The sequence below is a fragment of the Brachycentrus maculatus genome, unplaced genomic scaffold, assembly GCF_059751285.1.
Source record: "Brachycentrus maculatus isolate JH-2025_06_01 unplaced genomic scaffold, ASM5975128v1 h1tg000963l, whole genome shotgun sequence".
Lineage (NCBI taxonomy): Eukaryota > Metazoa > Arthropoda > Insecta > Trichoptera > Brachycentridae > Brachycentrus > Brachycentrus maculatus.
Window position 1 is genome coordinate 44,209 of NW_028281684.1, and position 20,852 is coordinate 65,060.

The 20,852-nt window shown below is 30.6% G+C and overlaps 1 protein-coding gene and 1 long non-coding RNA gene across 3 annotated transcripts in view; one reads left to right on the forward strand and one right to left on the reverse strand.

The window, feature by feature from the left end:
- Positions 1 to 20,852, reverse strand: part of LOC148299762 (3',5'-cyclic-AMP phosphodiesterase, isoforms N/G-like) — a gene marked incomplete at its 3' end in the record, with an annotated part of 82,460 nt that overhangs the window by 42,851 nt on the left and 18,757 nt on the right. The window contains exon 4 of the mRNA XM_088275716.1: positions 13,911 to 14,096. Coding sequence (XP_088131842.1) covers positions 13,911 to 14,096 — 186 coding nt within the window. The remainder of the gene's footprint in view (positions 1 to 13,910; positions 14,097 to 20,852) is intronic.
- On the forward strand, positions 5,718 to 10,117 carry LOC148299763 (uncharacterized). 2 transcript variants are annotated; one of them, XR_015839035.1, is made up of 4 exons: positions 5,718 to 5,731; positions 8,670 to 8,900; positions 9,355 to 9,602; positions 9,843 to 10,117. It is a non-coding gene; the product is annotated as an uncharacterized LOC148299763 (long non-coding RNA). The 2 variants fall into 2 exon arrangements; XR_015839034.1 differs by lacking the exon at positions 5,718 to 5,731 and having other exon boundaries at positions 7,403 to 8,900.

The following is a 20,852-nucleotide window of genomic DNA, read 5'->3' on the forward strand; positions in this document are numbered from 1 at the left end:
GATGTAAATTAAAAATATTTTTACTTTATGTTTAGAAAACACATTTTGTCTACACAGGATTTAAAAATACCTTCTTATTGAGACTCGCAGGCACAACTTCTTTCTTCACAAAATTTTTAATAATTTCGACAATAATTGTTTGAATATTATACATAAAGTAATCCAGCGTTTTGACACACATAATAATTATAACAATTTTATTCCTGAATCGATGTAAAACAAAATATTTTTTTCATTATTTCACTTTGTATTAATGTCGATTCATTTTTTATTTACGTTTACTCGGTAAATATCACTATTTCCAAGTTTTTTTAATTATGGGAAATGTGCAGTTTTTTGACATACTGATATATTTGTCGATTTATGTGATTACTCACAATTTCTGTTCGCGGATAAATTAAACAACACTAAAATAAATTATTAACTATTTCACGTTTCACTAGAAATTTTATCAAGAGTATATACATCTATGTAACTGTGGTCTGAATTCCCCGATTTTATAAATTTTAAAATTTTAAAACGGACTTAAATGTTTGTAAACCAATCAAGAACACAACATAATTTGTAATGATGTCTCTATAATTTCAGTGTACTAATTGGTAACACAATGCAACGTTTATAAATTATATGTACGTACAAAAATTGTTAATATTCATGGATAAAAATTGTTTTGTAATCAAGTAGGTAACATAAAAAATAAACAAGTTTCAAAAACGAGTATCGCAACTTGAAGATTGATTTAGAGATGAGGTGATATTTGACGAGTAAGATTAAGTAACCGAACACTTTTCTAAATAGTGACGCTGAATGCTTTATTCTCCCTCTTCTTCTATCTGTACCCAATGGTGGGTAGGGTACTGCATCGCATCATCGCAGTCCTGCGCTTCTTGTCTGTCCAGGGTGAAAATCATTTATATTTTTACTCCCCTGCGATTTAAACCCGGGATCTTCAGCACTACTACCGGATCACTTTACCTAGTATAATTTCATATTTCAAAAAACTTGATTGTTCAGGATACCGTTTTTAAAGTTTAAGAGTAAAATAAAATGTATTAAAAATAAATATCAAGCCACTTATTAAACTTTTTACTGTGCAACACATCTTTCTAGGTAAAACCTAAATGTTTTTTCTCCATTTAAAAAATAATTAGTTTATTTAAAAAAAAAAATAAACAATACTTTTTCTTCAAAATGCAAAACAACACATTCTGCCTTGTAGCGGGTAAATATTAAGTTAAAAATATGTCGCTTTTGCTGGGATAAAGTAAATTTTCTGGATATTCCGAAGACATGCACAACTGAAAATTTACGATTTTTTATATATGACGTTGTTGAAAGTAGTGAGCGATATGTGTTATTCGAAAACATTATCAGTAAGAATTCATACGTTACCAACTATATGTATTATAATTGATGATTGGTCAAAATACAAACCCTTTAGCACACCTTACATTTGGCATCGCTGATACAAGTCATTTAAATGTATTCTAACAAAATCCTCAAAATGGCGATGTTTTTAACATCCATGTTTGGGTTAGTGTCATTTTATTTCCGAATGCTTGTCGGGTACGATCAATATTTAAACATTAATTTATTATTAATAGATTAAGGACGTATTTTTTTTACAAATAAAGGTTTGTGTAAGTGGTTTTTCTTATTTGGTATTTTATCCAAAACAAAATCGCTTTTATTTTTTTATTATATTTTTAGATATATGTCAACATTCGATATTTTTGTGTGAAATTTTAAAAACTATTTTCCATTTACATGGGTATACTCAAAAAGAAATATGATTCTTTTATTCCTTATTATTTTTATTGATTCCATTTTGTGTTAAAGAGCATTTAAAATATTTGATCGCATTATCATCCCATTTTTTTGTTTTAAGAGAATAATAATACGTCTGTTAATCGATGAAACATTTGAAATATTTAAAAATAGTATCACAGATGTCTCAACAGACAACGATAGTTTTTAAAGAATTTATTCAAGAAAATATGGGTATCTGGGCATCCATATTTCCTTATACAGCTTCACTGTATAAAATGATCACTAAATATATCTTAATAACGTTCATTCTGTCTATATAATAAAATAAATCTGTTAAATATAATAAAAAGACGAAGAAAAAGAAACAAGAAAAGCGATTATTAGAATAAACCGTATTTATAACTTGTACGTGTATTCGTATATTATGTAAACTTACAATACGTTAAGTAAACTCCTAACAAACTTGTTAGAACAAAAGCGGTGCTTTACGTTAGTATTACTCGTAACAATTATTAAAAAGTTACAAAATTTATTATTGTTTTGAATATATATACGGTGTAACAAATAATATAATCGTGATTCCTTCAAAGACCTGAATACTTAATAAGTAAATAGTAACTATGTTAAATGTCATTAAATAAGACAACGCAACTGAGGATCGTCGTTTTGTTCGTATTTCTTGTAAAATACATCATACATAAAATACATATTTTCGCTTTTCATGCCTTTCCTCACAAATCCTCATTTGAACACATCAGCGCCAAGCCCATTATTCTTTTTTTAGAAATCACCTTTCATACGCTTTTATTCGTGTATTATCCCAGTTATTGTGGGTCGATCCAAAAATAAAGTTCATTTCACAATTAACCCTTTCCTATCCAGAGTCGTTTAAAAATACGAGGTCTTCTAACTATTCTGCCACTGCAATTCCGTATTTCAATCCCTTCATAAAATAGTCGAGGTACTAAAGCTTTCTTTTCTTTGTCGTGTCTACAACTTCTTTCTTTTTTCACGCGTCTTAAATTATTTTTGTTCCGAATTTTCTCAAACCATATTTTTTAGCATTATTTGAAAAGAATCAATCTTCTTTATGGTAGCTTCAGTTATCCAATCCAGCATCAAACTATTCTCATGCATAGATTAAATCTAACATTTGAAGAAGCGATTTCTAGCCATTTATGGGTGGTGTTATAACTCAACTAGTGGTTTCACTAGCCAAGAGCTCACATTCGAAATGATGAAATGGATTCGTTCGTACGGAAAACAACATTTTCATTTTATTAATATAAAGGCAGATTTCAAAACAATGTGTTAACACAATTTAAAATTTTTAAAGTGTGTAAACATAATCATCATAGGCATTTCGGAGGAATAAAGCAATCGAGACTGAAATACAATAAAAAATATGTATAAAAGTAATAACTGAAACCTATCATCTCAAAAGAAACGAAAAGTTGGTTTAGATAGGAGTTTTGAAATTTGGGTTTTGACTGGGCGTACGAACTTCCATTGGTTGATTTAAGTAATTATATACTTAAAATACAGTGGAACGTTCACCATTTTACCCATAATTCGACAATCGTATTACCCTTATTGAAAGCCCCATTTTTTTGGTTGAAGTCCAGTATGTTAAAAGATAAAAAATTTCAAAATCGTAAATCAATATCCATACCAGGTTCATATATTTTTTAAGAAAATATATTACTGCGAGGTATTGGGGGTAAAAGTATTTGTAGTATTAAATTTGATGTATTGTTGTACAGCACGTTGAAAGGAACGTGACGATTTTGTTTTTGTTCTATGGATTCCCCCTCCGCCGTTGCTAATTTTAGTTGTTTTTAACTTTTTGCGAAGTAGATGTACAGACAAATTGATGTAATTGGCCATTCCTTCAAATTATTCCATTTTAACAACATTTTGAGTGTGTTCAAATACTTGTTCACAAATCTGGAATATCTCCAATTACAGGAGTTATTTATTATATTATTTTTTGACATCTTAACATAAATAAAGAAGAATATGGAAGTCTGGGCATTTACGGACTTACGACCATATTCTTCTTCATCTATGATGAGATGTCAAAAAATAATATGATAAATCACTCCTATACTTAGAGATAATCTAGATTTGTGAAGAAGTATTTGGAGACACTCGAAATGTTTCTAACAAATTATCTGGTCAAATTATAAGCCAAAAAATAATAAAAATGAAAAGGATATTTTCTGGCGTTTCTCATGTATGTGATTATAATCCAGGATTCGGACCTCACATACAAATAAAAGAGTTTCCGCTCAACAAAAAAGCTTCTTCGTCTCACCAAGAGATGTCGCTAGTGAAAATTCTAGTGATTCTTGTACTATGTTTCAAATTGGATCATGTATATATATATAAATGAAAAAAATCGCCCTGAAAAAATCACAAAGTGATTTTAAACTTGGAAGTATAATATTATATTGACTTGTTCAAAATGACTAACTGCATTGATGTTTATTTCCTTGCCAAGCAAAAGTGACTTAATTGGCCCTCCTGAACATTTTGCGTGTGTGTGATTTTATATTACTTAGCAGACAGTAAACCAACATAAATAATATTGCAAATATTGCATGTGAATCCGTTAGTTTCAGCAAATAAAAAATCATTAATAATAATAAAAAAAAGGAAAATAAAGCCACAAATTCATTCAACATTGCCCCAAAGTAAATTTAGAATGTTTATTTTCGTCGCATGTATTATTTTAAAAATAAAATAATAATGTTGTGTTTAATATTTTCTGATCCTTGTTCTTGAGTGACATTTGCGTAACGGATTCAGACCGTTCCTAAGAAGCTGTACAAATTGACAGGCCATTGTCGCGGGTCTAGCTGTTGTTCTTTTACACATACGACTTGACCGATCCATATAATCATAACGTTCACACGATGAAGGGTGTTTTGTCGCGAATGAGTTGTAGACGCGCAACAGATGCGCATATTGAGGTACACGTCATTGTCACATGTCAACATGTTGTGTGTCTGTAGCTCGTTGGACTCTAGCTATGTTTACACCCCGATGCGCTCAAGCTACTTGAGTGCATTGAGGCTTGTCACGTATACGGAGGTAATTGTATTTGTATTTAAAAATCAAAACGATAAAAGTTTTAAAAATTTCACTTTTTCAACCAACAAAGAAATCAGAATTTCAAAATATTGGAAATATTTTTCATCAATTAAGTTGTATTTCTAGCATTCTAGTTAAGTTGTTTTGCTAAAAAAATACCTTTGTGTATTTTATATTTCGCAGTAGTATTTATGTTTTTGACCATTGGAATAAGAATATGTTAGAGTTTAAAAAAAATACGTGTTTTTTATTTACTGCTTTTCGTGTATTACATTGTTATTTTCTTCTTTCTAAAAATACTCAAATTTTATCAATCGATGCTTTTATTATTTTGTTATTTTAAAATCTTTCATGCTATTCAAGGGGGCTGGAGTTTTTTTTATTTGATTTTTATTAATACATAAAAGCTACACAATGACCTTACGAAAATATTTTTTGCTGTGTAGTTTTATACAGTTTATTGTGTACACTCATTCAGAGACATTCAGAGAAGTTAAGTACGTATTTTTTAAAATCATGCATCAAACCATCACTACGTACACGTACATTCCAAAATGTGTCGCGCGTTGGTTGCACGATTGATATTGTCCATCTGAACGGGCCCTAAATTGTATTCATCATGCTAAGAGTATAAAAAAAATATAAAATCTATTGTTAATTGTAAAAGGGTAATGTGCTCAGTCTTACGCTTCAGATACTAGCCTTAAGTTACATTCAATAACTGTTGTCATTCAATAAACATAACTAGGAATCAAACCTAGGACTCCATGACAGACACTAACCACTTAACTACTGGTATTGTGTGAATATATTTTGTTACACAATAAGAAAGAGCTGTTACCAAAAAATACCTTTGCCTACTTAGGTAAGTTAAAAAAAGTTTTTTTTTCGAAAATTTAAAATTATCGTTTCTCTGTTTTACTTTTTTCCTGAATGTCATTTGAGACGTCTTTCGTAGAATAGAACATAAAACTGATTTTTTCCGTCAGTATTGTATTGTATTCCATTGTTACAATATGAATATTTTTTACTACTTTTAATTTTATGATGGGATACGCCAGTGTACTATATGAAAATCATGTTTGTTGATTTTTTGCGGTTTGATGTGTAAAACTTTTATTTAGTACTTTAAATATGTTATGTAAAAGTTATATGAAGGTATACGAAGTATGATTATACTTTAAAATAATGTGCATAAATATTGCACACATTTCTGCGTATATACACAAACTAATTATTTAAGTTTAAATATGTTTTCTATTCTCCGGCACTTTTCAACACCTTGTAATTTTTAATAGATTTAAAAAAAAAAAATTTTTTCACAGTTAATATGAAAATGAAACACCCAAATATCTATCAAATGTAAGAATATTCGCTTGGTCGTCGACACGTCGGATTAACGTTGTCAACACTGAGCAATGGGGACATGTTTCGACATATTGGGACATGGCACACACTCTTATAGTAGTTAAGATTGAAGGTTCAGAAAGTTTTTAAGTAATATTTCATAACAGTGGCACTTTATAAAATATTTTTATTTAATAAGTTAAATTATTTTATAAAGTTAAAAAATTAATACGTTAAATCATGTTGTTACATTTGATAAGTTTTTGTATTTATTTATGTCCGCCTCCGTAGTGTAATGGTCAGCACGCTCGGCTACCGTTCTGGAGGTCCCGGGTTCGATTCCCAAGGGGGGTAAAATAAATATAAGTGATTTTTTCACTGTAATATTTATTCAATATTATTACCCTGGACTGGTACCTGATGCGGAGGGCTGATCACCTTTCCTTCATGTGTAAACGATCAAGATAACACTGCGTTTATATGACGTAGTGCCCTATGCATCATTGGGGTGCGGATGAGGGTTTGAATGAAAATGAATTTATATTTGTTTATATTATAATTTTCGTAAGAACACAACCCTCCATCAACAGGTGTTAATCAGTGCACTGTTTCTTCCGAAACCATGCAGTAGCAAATACGATTAATAAACAAAAAAAAACTGAAAAAAAAGGTTTTGTTATCATAATAATAAATATTTGCGTTATTATAACGTATACAAATATTTAAATTCAATAATATTTTGAAGTAAGCCTAAGCGGTTTCTGTTTGAAAATATGAATTAAGTTGTGGCAGAATGGTATCGAGCGTAGAACCATTCATTGAGAGTCTATAACAACAACGGTATCGCAATCCAACTGAGCCAAAAGGACATAAGACATGAGTTATAATGTGGCATTATGTTATCCGTAATGAATATTTTATCTACCATTTTTGACAAAGTGGTTTCATTTTGCAATTTTTCCCATAGTGTAATTGAAATATTTTCAGACGTTGTAATGTCGAATTGTGGGAGGCGGCCCGGTTGGCTGGGACCTTTTATTCGCGATCGATCCACCTGAGGAGACAGAGATGACGATATAACAACCTATTTCATCGCAACACTCACAAGAAGGACAGAGCTATATTAAACAGCCCTTACTAAGGGTCCACACGAGCCAATATGCGGGTGAAGTAAAGAACTTTAGTAAAATGGAAAATGCTAACAACACAAAAATTTACCGATTAAGAGTTGTTCCCGAGTATTTCCTTTGGACTCGGAGCCTCATTTTACCATTCAAACGCTAGAAATTGATTTCGATGGTTCTCTGTATTCTATTTCCTAAGTTAATATCGGCATTGTGAACAGTATACATTATTGTAAATATATTAACTTTTCGTCTAATTAGCAATTATATAATTGATGACATAAAGCGAAGTCAAGAAAGGAAGCAAAAAGATACAGAAATGTTTGAGACGACAAAAAATCGGTGATATTTTAGCAAAACGTGTTAAGTTTAAAATATTAACTTGAGATAAGAAATTATTTGTTGCGATTTGACCCGAATCAATTATGCAATTATCATAATACTCGTATAACAAACCATGTGATTTAATCGTTTCTGTTGTATTTTTTCCTTTTGATTTGTAGTCTACATTGTGATTGCATCGGTGTAATACACATGTAAATAAAATAATCATTATTTTTTTGGAATCGCAAATATAATGAAATTTCGCAGTATTAGTAGTAATGTGAGTAAACGTAATTTGATGACTCATTTAAATATGAGTATTAATAAATACAAAAGCATATCATATTTTCCACAGATAAATCATAGTTTGTCACAAAGAAAATGCTGAACCAATAAAATTGGAATAAATATAATGATACCCTCATTAATGTTTCGGATGTTAATATTAAAAGTGGATAGAATCCAATCATTCCGGAGATCCGCGTTATCGTATCCGCATCATCAGTAGTAATCTGGTTATAAAAACTGGATTAGTTGAACGAGGGATCTTTTCGTCATACGTTCATTCTCTCGGTTCTAAATGAAACAAGGGTTTTGATATTTAAGAAAGTAATATCATTTCGAATACGCACAGTTTAACAATATTTGGTACACGAAACGCATGACAAAATACTGTTTCAATTAAGATGGCTGTAAAAAATACGTTTATTATAAATTCCACAAAACTCGTTGTTTTACCAACGTGGACAACTGTTTATAATAGTTATTAATTAAGATTTATTTATTATTTCTTTATTAATCTGATTATTTTGTGCAGGATACCCTCTTGTCTTAGTACGTGGCCGATCTATTCGGCGCGTCTTTTGGAGATAGTCGCGAGTAGGTGCTTCCTTTCTTTGATGAATCGTAGTACCTCGTCGTTGGAGATGTGGTCTCTCCAGAATACTCCGAGCATTCTTCTATAGATCCACATCTCCAACGTATTCAGCCTATTCTTATCTCTTTCAGATAGGCATCCTTTCAGGAGGGTATCCTGCACAAAATAATAGAGGGGACGATCGAGGAAATAAACGACAGAGGACGCCCACGCCGCGAATACCTAAGCGACTTATACGAAGATATGGGCTGTTTGACGTATGAAGAGCTGAAGAGGGCTTCCAAAAATACGTGAGAATAACGAAAGAGATGTCATCTGTTGCTACAGACCAATCCGCAGGATTGAGACTAGAGAGAGAGAATGTGATTATCAAATTTATTTCGAGTGAAACTACAATTATTCTTCCCACCCAAATATCATATGATCTTGTATCATGGGTATAGAAGCAGGAAATGCCGTGGCCCAGAGTCTAGTTATTAGAACTGATCAGTAAACCAGTAACCAAAGTGACCGAATCAACGAGAAATTCGAACGGATCGACGACTCGATGATCAACAATCAAGAACAAATTTACTTAAAACAAAATTTATATGACTAGATCATTAAGATCCGATCCAATCCGACACGTCAAGTTAAATGAATAAAAAAAAAGAATATTTTGTAGCATTTATGAAAAATATCACTCACTCCATTTAATTACGTCATGTATAAAAAAATACTTTATTTTTCAGGAGATCATTTTAAATGTTTGAAATATTATACAATGTTTTAAAAATAAATATGATGACACTTATTGAACTTTTTTCTGTGCAACAGATCTTTTTAGGTAAAACCTGGGGCTAAAATACGAGCGAACCGGCGCCGATCCTCTCGGCGTAGTTACCTCTCCTAAGCAGCCCGTATAAACGGCCGATGGGGAATTTCACACCGGCACGGTTCAAACGGGACTTTGCTTTTCTCCTTACTTTACCTCCCTTTCCGCGACCCAACATGTCTTTGAAGTTTTCTACTTTCGCTGGCAGTCGGATGCACGGATGCGAGCTGGCGTATTTGAGGTGTTTAAGGTTGTCACTTTATTCCATAAAATTAATATGTTTAAGCACATGTTATTGGATCGTCATTAAGGTTGTACCCTTAAGAGATGCACTTAACACAAGGTATACTTTATATCTATAGCCACATATGTTCATTCAGACACAAATCCTCAGAAATGCACTACGCTAACTCGGACTTGTATTACTATTGAATGCTTTTTCTCAGATAACTGCTCACCTTTAGAACTTCGTGACTGTTAACTATTTCAGGGTAACACCAATAACAGTATTTCTATAAATGCAGAAAGTTACAAACTTCAGATGTAAATGTCCGGTGGAAACTATTTGAAATAACAGAGAAGCTCCAGTCGGGGCTATTCACCGCCAGACTAAAAGACTAACTTCGTTACTCTAACTTTATCTATAAAATGGCAGATTGAGTACATACTTATTTATCATGAATTATGGCACCATTGAAGAAGTAAAGTGTGATGGATAAATTATGTACCATTTTAATATTAAACTGAATAAATTCAAAATGAATACTACAAAACCTGTTTTATTGGAAATTAATTGAAAAATATATCGTGAAAGAGTTGGATTAGTAAATTAAAAGGCTTACAAGTGGAAAATAATTTTTGAAGTTAAAAAAATAGTAGCAGTTCAGTACCTACCTTCATGGAAATAATTAAAATGAATGTTATATATATATTTGATCCATAAGGTCACACACTTGATCCATAAGGTGAGAATTTCAAATAAGGCAGGACTTTGGGTCACGTTGTCGATATTTTATTCAAATGGTATGGAAGCGGTAAGGTATGCTTTTAGAATGTAATGGGGAAATATTTTTGTTAAATGGTGACCTATTGGAATGTGTGAACAATTGAGGAATAACTCTACCGATCCCAGTTGGAAAGACCCCGACAAAGGTTTTATCGAACCATCCGTAGCTATACGCAGAAATACATAATATGAAATTTTTAACGCATTGTCAGAGATAAAATTTGGACCAAATCTTTGCATTCTGATTAATTATTTCGCGTATGAAAAAGCAGAATTGAGTAAACAGTGTATATTTTTTTGTATAAGAGTAGAGTTCCCACATTTTCTTGAGACTCCGTCGGGACATTTTGACACCAAAAAGAAAAAAATTGTCATAAGCTTTGATTTATATTTTATCCGAGAATTTTCACATTTTAAGGACAGAGTAAAGACTTTTTTTGGCCATGGGGAGTGTAACTTGAGGAGCGACGATAGAAGAGATGAGAGTGAATTCTCCGTATTAAAAATTAATATTGGGACATTTTTTTGGGGTGTCAGAACATAATAACACGATTATCAATAACGATTTATTGTCCCAACGTATCAAGATCGAATGGTAACACTGCCAGGTTAACATAAAATCGTTTGTTTAATTAAAATGTAATGAATTGAAGGGGTTCAAACAATAGAGGGTAAAAAATGGTCAATAGTTTAGTCGTAATATTTGGTCTATTGATAAATACTTCAAATAAATTTGTATAAATGATGAATATCTTGTTTAATATAATTTTTATCCGCAAAATATAACAGTTTTAGAGTTGTTCATTTAAAAATAAAGCTGGTTAAGAATGCTTAAAGTAGCCAAACGCGAAACCGGAAAACAAATTTTTAAAAATTCTTCAAACGTTATTTGTTATTCACACAGAAATATAAGTAAAAAATTAAATTAAAAAGGAAAAATCTTTCTGAAAACTTTGTAAAAAAATCTAAAAAGAAAAATGTTTTTATGTACCTAAAAACATAAAACACCGTGCAGAATTAGATTAAGTTCATCTTCTTAACCCTAGATCACGGGATTTTTTTAAAAATACGTTAAAATGAGACTATCGTAAAATTTACGACGATAAGAAAACTCTTTTTTTTCAATAATATTTCTTTAATTTTTTTTGTTTAAATAAGTGCAATATATTTTTTGAGGACATTATGTAAAACTTCGCTAAGATAGAAACATGTACTCGTCACTACATTTTTTACATTTATTGCTTCGTTGCTCCTACTGATATCTAGCATAGCTGTCAAAAGAAAGCCGGTACTGAAGGCCTTAGCCTGATGTGTTATCTAAAGATGAACGAAGACTCACAAAGAATATTTACGTCGTACATTTTACGAATGTCTTGTAATCTGGGGATAAACTCAATAAAATAAAATAGGTACTTAATTTTAAAAGTTTCGATATAATACTGTAAATTACTGTCATTTTCTACTCAAGCGAACGTTTTGTTTTTATGTTTAAACTATTTAAAGTAAATATTTTTAAATTTTTGCCTAGCGAACCTTTTAAAACACTTTTTCCTCAGAATATGAAAGGATGAGTTTGTACCATACATTGGTAATGAATAAAAATAGTCATGCAAAGTATTAAATTTCCACTAATAATTTTAACAGTATGAAGTTTGTATCACGTTTATAATTTTATTGTGTTTTTCTCACTTTAAACAAAAAAAGAGGATTCTTTGCTGCACTTTTTCGACAAGGTTTACCTAGGTACACCAATTATTTTTTTTACCTTTTAATTTGTTTTCTAAAATTTTTGAAATGTGACATTATTTTATAATGAAAATATTATTATATTTAAAAAATATATATAATTTTTTTTAAACGAAAACAGAACTAAGGAAATTGAAATAAGTACTAGGAATCCTTTACGGTAAAGATATCTGTTTCTATTTGGATTTTTTAAATACGTTTTTAGTAAAGTGGTGATTTTCCCCAATGATGTTATTTACATAATACTAGTAAAGGCTTTCGCTTATATTAAGTTAAAAATATGCCGCTTTTGCTGGGATATAGTACATTTTCTAGGCATTCCAAAAAATACACAACTGAAAATTGTCGATTTTTGATATTTGACGTTGTTGAAAAGAGTGAGCGATATATATGTTTTTGCTCAGAAAAGTCGTCATGGTATATTTTTACATTTTCAAATAATATGCTGCTAGAGTAGTTTACAAAATCACGGCGTAAATACCAATTATAGTATTTAAAAAAAAACTATATTTGGTGATTTTTTAAACTACAAAATATATTTTTTAGAATACAGAATGTGATAAAATGTGGTTGAATGGAATGCTGGAATTTTTTAAATATTCGAATTATTTCATAATCCATAATTATCTTTTAATAAAAAAAATTACCACCCGGATTAACTCAACGATTATTAATATTTTTATGAAATAAAATTAAAAGTAACAATAATATTTTAAAACTTCTAAACTTCTAACTTAAAAAACTAAAATTTTTCTTCCGTTCTTTTAAAGAGTTTGGTGCCGCCTAGCGAACGTTTCGTTAACTTATTTTATCGAGAAGTCCGTTTTCCCAAGAATCTCACCCAAACGGAAAATTGGAAACGAGAGCTTTCGTTACATTTCAATAGGTGCAGATCGTAGAAATAAACCGTTTTATTCTAGTTTTCATTCGCAGATTCGTCTACGATTGTAAATATTTATAATATACATTTATGTATGTTTAAAAGTGGGCGGGGGGTCCGGGCATTCCAAAAATTCCCATTAGTGGATCTATATCATCGAAATTCATCAAAGTTCAACCAGAATGACAAATCTTTCGTCAATTTCGCAAATAATTATTCGTAAAAATATATTTTTTGTACATAATTAATTGTTCCTTATAGTTAAGAAAAACGATCAGTATCTATACCATCTATAATTTCAGGCCACCGTGCATTCCTTTTTACATATTTTTTTTTTATAGTGGATAATATGATACTCGTTTTATGAAAAATATTTTCGCTTTTTGTAGGTAATTTAAATATTAACAGTTTTAATATACGATATTATTTTTGTGTTCTTTTATTTATTGTTTGTAGTTTTAAAAAAGGAATGTAAAGAAAGATTAATATTTAAAAAATAAAATAATAAAAAAAAACTATGGTTAATTCAACTTGTGAACTTTTATATTATTGAACTAGAAAATTATTAAAATTTAATATGCAAATATTGCATTATAATTGTCTTTTTCGTAAGAGTAAAAAATATATTTTTTAAACGTTTAGGTGTTTAATACAGAGTGATTTTGAGTGTGTCCAAATACTTGTTCACAAATTTGGATTATCTCCGCTTAGAAATTATTTTTTACATTTTCAACCTCTTAACATAGATGAAGAAGAATATGTAAGTCTGGGCATTTACAAGACTTACGACCGAAGCTTCGGTTGTAAGCCCTATAAATGCCCAGACATCCATATTCTTCTTTATTTATGTTGAGATGTCAGATAATGAATTGCATTAAGTCTTAAAATAATAATGTATTAGTAAAATATGAATCCAATTTACCAACCTTTCACTAGCGATGGAGCTGTTTCTTGACATCGACTTGGGCGACATCTCGAAGTCGCTATCCGACCTGTAGAGGAAACTCTCGCGCCGCTGCGGCAGGTTCTGCAGGACCAGCCCCGCGGACGGGGAGGCTGCGCCCTCCAGCGGGCTGCGCCCCCCCACGCCGGATCCATTCTCCACATCAAAACTGTAATGCGAAAACAAACATTCATCAGATTGACGAATAATACTCAACTTACACAGATACCTCTAATTTTTAACCCTTTGGTTTCCGGGATTTTCGGGGTTTCTATGCCAGAAAAACTACGATTTACTACTACTACTACTACTCTAGTTGTGATCGGTAGCCTGGAGGGAAAGAGAGGGAGAGAGAGATCCCCCACACAATGGACCGATCAAATTAAGGCAGCAGCAGGCACCTCAGTGGTTGATGGCGCTACGTGCAGCGCAGTCACGGGATAACTGGGGAAGAGTCATTGCTTCTGCATGGGTCACAACCCTCAGCAATGAGGAATATGACGGAGAAGAAGACTACTACTATAATATGCCGTTTCCCAGCAGGGGTAGGCAGAGAGGATGGAATGCCACACTCTTCTGTACTGACATATACTCCTCGCTCACTTCACATCCATACATCAAGTCATACATGCCCTCCGATTGCGCAGACTTTTGACACCATCATATTTTCTTTTTCGGCTCTCTTCGTTCTGTTCTTCCGGTCACATTCGCCAAATATATTTTCTCAGTAATTCTCTCGTTAACATTTGCTCCACATGTCTATACTACCTGAATGAACTCTTATTAATCTTTTCAATTATCCCTAGTTAAGCCTTATATTACTTTCTTTTATCTTTGTTTTTGATTCTGTCATACAATGATTTTCCACACATTCGTCTGAGAGAGCGCATTTAAATATAAATAATTAAAATATAAAATGTGTTCATTTTCAAAAATAATTAAAACATTAAATCTTTGCTTGGGAGGAGCTTCCCACTCCAAACCTAATGTAACATAAAATAATGTCAGTATAACATTCACTTGTAAATTTGTTTGACATATATTTATTTAGTTATTAAGAAACACCGAATAAATAATGAAAACCGTCCTAAGCTCAAAAACGTGAACAACGTAGAAATACTGGCACCATTTCAAACGGTATACTTCACTGCATACATCTAATCACTTGTCTATGGATAATATTTAACCTTTTGGTTACCAGGTCTTTTGGGGTTACCACACCAGAAAAACCACGATTTAAACATAAATAATTCAAGTATAAAACATGTTCGATGTTATAAACCCTCCGTGCCTTTTTTTTTATTTTCCGCACGACAAAAATAATTCTCAGATTTTATTTACCTAAATGTTTGCAACGTTATGAAAAATCACTTACTAAATGACTAGCAAGTAACTGCTGCTCGCTTGATTTTAACATTAACAAATTTTAACATTAATAAATATATATATATATTTTTTGGTATGCAATGTATGTATTTAATTTGTATCAATTTACTGCATATTGTTTATCAACTTTGATACGTAAAAATGTATCTTTTTTTGTAATGTGACCATCGTTGAGGAATAATGGTCACACACTCTCTAAGATAGTATTTAGGTAAGCTCCTCACAATAAGCTTCACAATTCCTCTTATTTATGGAGATACCAAACACAAATATAAGTGCACTCTTTATTGATTAAAAAAAACATTATTGTTAATAATAAATAAATAAAAGTATCACGAGTTTTGAAATATTCAAACATAATAAATGGATAAAAGTTCAATGTTCTTATTGTATAGTATATGTGATAAAAAAGGTATATCATAGTAAATAATAATGCACACAATAGTAAAGTGGGTAAAGTTGTGCACACAAAGTAGTCTTAAAGAAAACAATCACCGAACAAGTTTTATTCTAATAACTATGATTTGGACCGATCATCAAATTATCTCAAATAATGTTTTTTTTTTTAAATATTTCTAATAATGTGAATACTATATAATATGATATCAGTGATGTAAACACATTTACTGTGTAGTTAAAGTTATTTTTACACGCCAAAAAGGTAATGGTTATCTCTTATATAATTGAGATTGAATTTAAAAATTGTTACTTTAACTTGTAATTATTGTTTAATTAATAATGATGGATGATACTCTCTTAGGAATGCCATTGGAAGTCAATCATTTTTATTTATCGACACCTATTCAATATTTTCATTTTATTTCGTTTTTCAGCATTGTATAAGAAGTTATTGAGTTAAAAATAACTTGATACAAACTGATGATCTGTCGTTGGCTTGTTTAAAAATCACTTTTCATGCAACGTTGCATTTACCATTCTACGTCCAATAACAACCAAATTACTCAAATTTCAAAAGTTGTATAAGTATATTTCAAATGACAGAAACACTTTCCAATACAAACAAAATGGTAGAAATCTATGGTAGGAATTATAAGTCAAGAATCAGTAGATCTTTACTTGATTTCACATATACGAATTATTTTTCCAAATGATTACACATCACACATCAGGAAAATCCTGAAAAATTAAAAAAAAATCACACTTATTTTATTAAACCAGAAATTCTACTTTAAGCAAGTTCTAGGGTTTTTTTCCAAACGCTGGATAACAAACTCGACGTGAAGTAAAATACAACATCATGAACGTATGTTTTTTCTTTATCATTTTTTTATGAAAAAAGTACCTACGTATAATAAAGATAATATTTTCAAACCGTAACCAACACCTGTTGTATTTGGTAAAGTAGATATAAGAAAAAAATCATTATTTCGGTTTCCAAAATTTATTCGACATCAAAGGTTTGGGGTATTAGTGACTTTTAGTATTTCACATCCATCTGACGGCCAGAACAATATTATAACGGTAGGTGTACTACGAACTCTACATATGTATATTAAAACAATCTCCTTATCATACATTGTTTACTTTGTGTAATACCACTTTTATAAACACTTATTTGTGACTACCGATTTTGGAAAAGTATTCCATCATCAGGATATAAAAATAAAATTATTACGATTTGACAATTGCGTAAAAAAAATTTTGAAAGAGAGAAATACGATAAATGCATCAAAATAAATAGTGTTTTATTACAATACCACAAAGTTATAATACTTTATATATACAAAATATCTATTATATTGTTCATTCGCCATTGAGTCTGCAGGATAAATATAATATTAGATTAATTTTACAAATGGTGAAAATGGTGAAATTTATTGTATTCATGACTAATTTCGAGAGGCAACAGAACCTTTGATTGACAGGTGTAATTAAAAAAAATAAATACGCATATATATTTTGTTGTTATTGTTTTTGTTTTAACCTCAATTATTGATATTATTATATTCGAATTAATATATTATTTCTTATTTATAACAAACATTACATAGAAAAACATCCACCACGATACGCTACGAAGACTGACGGACAGTGTCAGATGACATTAGGAGCATGTGTTTTGTATGTAATTTAAGATTTTTCGACAAGTTAAAAAAGACTCGCTTGACACGATGTTGGACGGCCATGTGAAAAGCATGCTAAAAACAGCACCGATATACTTTGGCGTTTATGTTGATGTGCGAGAAATAAAATTGCCCTAACATAACCTTTCGACACTCTCCCAACATATTATATGAGATTACAAATGTTACAAATAATCTTTCAAACGACTCACAGCAACACCAAACCGATTTTTAATAGTGATATTCATCATCATAATACACGTGGACATAAAATGAATGAAGAGTTGATAAACACAACTTAGTTTGGAGTAAGTTCCTTGCATAGAACCCAGTCGAGGATCCAAAATGAATGATATATTATTTTGAGAAATAAAAAGACTTTGATCCACTCACTTGTTTCGGCAACAACCTGTTGCCCTCTTCAGGGTTTAATTTATGTCATAAGTCTTTTCTCAAAATAATATATCAATATGATCCACAAAGTTAATGCTTTCAATATTTAAAACAAAATGAATGAACTTAAAAAATACTTAAGCTATATTTTTTTCATTTGTTCATTCTGAATTTGCTTCTTACCTTATGTATTTTACATGCCTATTTACTATAACCGTTTATTGTGTTATATTTTATATTCTGTCTTACGTTAGTTTTGTTAATTTTCTTAAATCTTTTTTCAAACATTATTATTTGTGTTTCAGATTGTTAAACTTAATCCCATGTCCCAAAATGAATAATGGAATTTACTCATCGGCAATATTATATAATATGTGACTTATGCATGTAATATGTTTTTAAAATAAAAAAATAATTGGATATAACGTCGGATGGCATTCGGAGCGTTTTGTGAGAGTTGAGATTTCTCGTTGAGTTAGAAGAAATTAATCGCTTAGCATGATTTAAGAATATGGCCATCATCTAGTTTGGGGTTCGTGTATTGTCGTGCGAGAAGTAAGATTGCCCTAACACGAGTGTAGATCCACGTGTCCACGTGTCCACGTGCCAAGAAGGCCGGCCGCTACTCGATCAGCTGACGTTACTCACGGCCTGCACGCGAGGTAGATAGCGCCGCCGGGGCCGGGGGAGCCGGGCGCGGGGCCGGACAGCGAGAGGCTGCGCGACGGCCGGCGCACGCGCACCACGTTCCCGCCCCACGTGCGCAAGGACCCTACGTCGCTCCCGACAGAGGCCATATCACAACACAACACAACACTTGCCAAAAAATAATGTATTTCTTATTATAATTTGATCGGTTTAATAAATACTGAAAATGCAAACACACGATAGTTTTATAAATTAGTGATAGCTTTGTTTAATTTTTTATTTTATTTTAAAACTACGTCATATGTGTTTCAGTTTTGTTAATCTTAATCCCATATCCCAAAATGAGAAATGGAAATTACTCATCAGGAATATTATATATATATATATGTATATATATATTTAAATATATATATATATATATATATATATATATATATATATATATATATATATATATATATATATATATATATATATATATATATATATTTATATATATATATATATATATATATATATATATATATATATATATATATATATATATATATATATATATATATATATATATATATATATATCTATATATATATATATATAAATATATATATATATATATATATATATATATATATATATATATATATATATATATAAATATTTCGCTTTATCGTTTTTAAGGAAAAATAGTTTATTAAAGATAAAGTTGAGTGTTCAAAATCAAACACTCGTATTAGACCACTAATTAAGATTTATTTTGTTTATTGTTTCGAAAACAACAGATGTTTTCGAAACTAGTCGTATGAAATAAAACTAAGTAGTCTAATAAAAATATTTCAAATAATATTAAGTTATTGCTAAAAACTAAAATAAGATGAAACTATTATTTTTTGACATCTCATCAAAGATGAAGAAGAATATGGAAGTCTGGGCATTTACGGGGCTTACGACCGTCATAGGCTGGTTTGAGTGATCACTTTACACACGTGTAACATTCACCAATTCTACCCATTATTGACAACCAAACTACTCAAATTCTTGGAAGTTCTATATATATGAACCAATTTAGAAACCTTGTTCATGAATCACTAAAACTTCACTAGAGACATCTATTGGTGAGATGTAAAGAAGCTTTTTATTAAGCAGAAACTCTTATATTAGTATGTGAGATCCGAATCCCGGATTATAATCACACACATGAGAAACGCCAGAAAATACCATTTTCATTTTTATTATTAAGCTTATAATTTGACCAGATAATTTATTTACAACATTTTGAGTGTGTCCAAATACTTGTTCACAAAATCTGGATTATCTCCAATTACAGGAGTTATTTTCATATTATTTTTTGACATCTCATCAAAGATGAAGAAGAATATGGAAGTCTGGGCATTTACGGGGCTTACGACCGTCATAGGCTGGTTTGAGTGATCACTTTACACACGTGTAACATTCAAAAAACACGTGTGAATGTTACACGTGTGTAAAGTGATCACTCAAACCAGCCTATGACGGTCGTAAGCCCCGTAAATGCCCAGACTTCCATATTCTTCTTCATCTTTGATGAGATGTCAAAAAATAATATGAAAATAACTCCTGTAATTGGAGATAATCCAGATTTTGTGAACAAGTATTTGGACACACTCAAAATGTTGTAAGATGAAACTAGTTCTACATAAGTAATATTTTGTATATTAAAAATAAGTTTTCAGTAAAGAAAAAAGGATTTATCTAAAACAAACCTAAAAATATATTTTATTAGGAGTTTTAATCGAGAGCTATGAAGATTGATGCAAAAAACCACTTCCTGTAATTTGAATGCTAAGTAAATGCGATATTCAATTTTAATACTTATTCTTCTAAAATGCTTAAATTTTCATAAGATTAAAATATCAAGAGATTGCATATGATTTTCTGTAACTGACCTATAACACGACGTTGTATTTAAAAGGAAAACATGAAAACATTTGTTTCTATACACAATATTATTTTTTTTTGGTAAATATATATAACCAGGGTTTTTTTTAAAACGAAAAAGGTCCCGGAAATCACTATATGTCAAGTTTTTTTACTAAAAAAAAGTATTCAAATATCATTCATTACAATACCGTATTCTATCATTTTGCCAAATTATATAAATAAAGATTGTAATTACGTAAGCACAAACGTTGATTCGTCTAATTGTTTTTGTATAAAAAAAAGGAATGGAAAAACCCTGTATGTTACATATCTTTATAATATGATATTGTATAAAGAATAATATTCGATTGTTTAACACTGCAATCAAAAATACTATTTTTCGTCAAATACTGCATATCGACTATTGCCAGTAAAACCGGAGCGAAAGAATGATCGCTGCTTTTCACGACACGCATAAGTAGCGCCGTACTTTGTTGGGTAGCTGTAACGTGTTT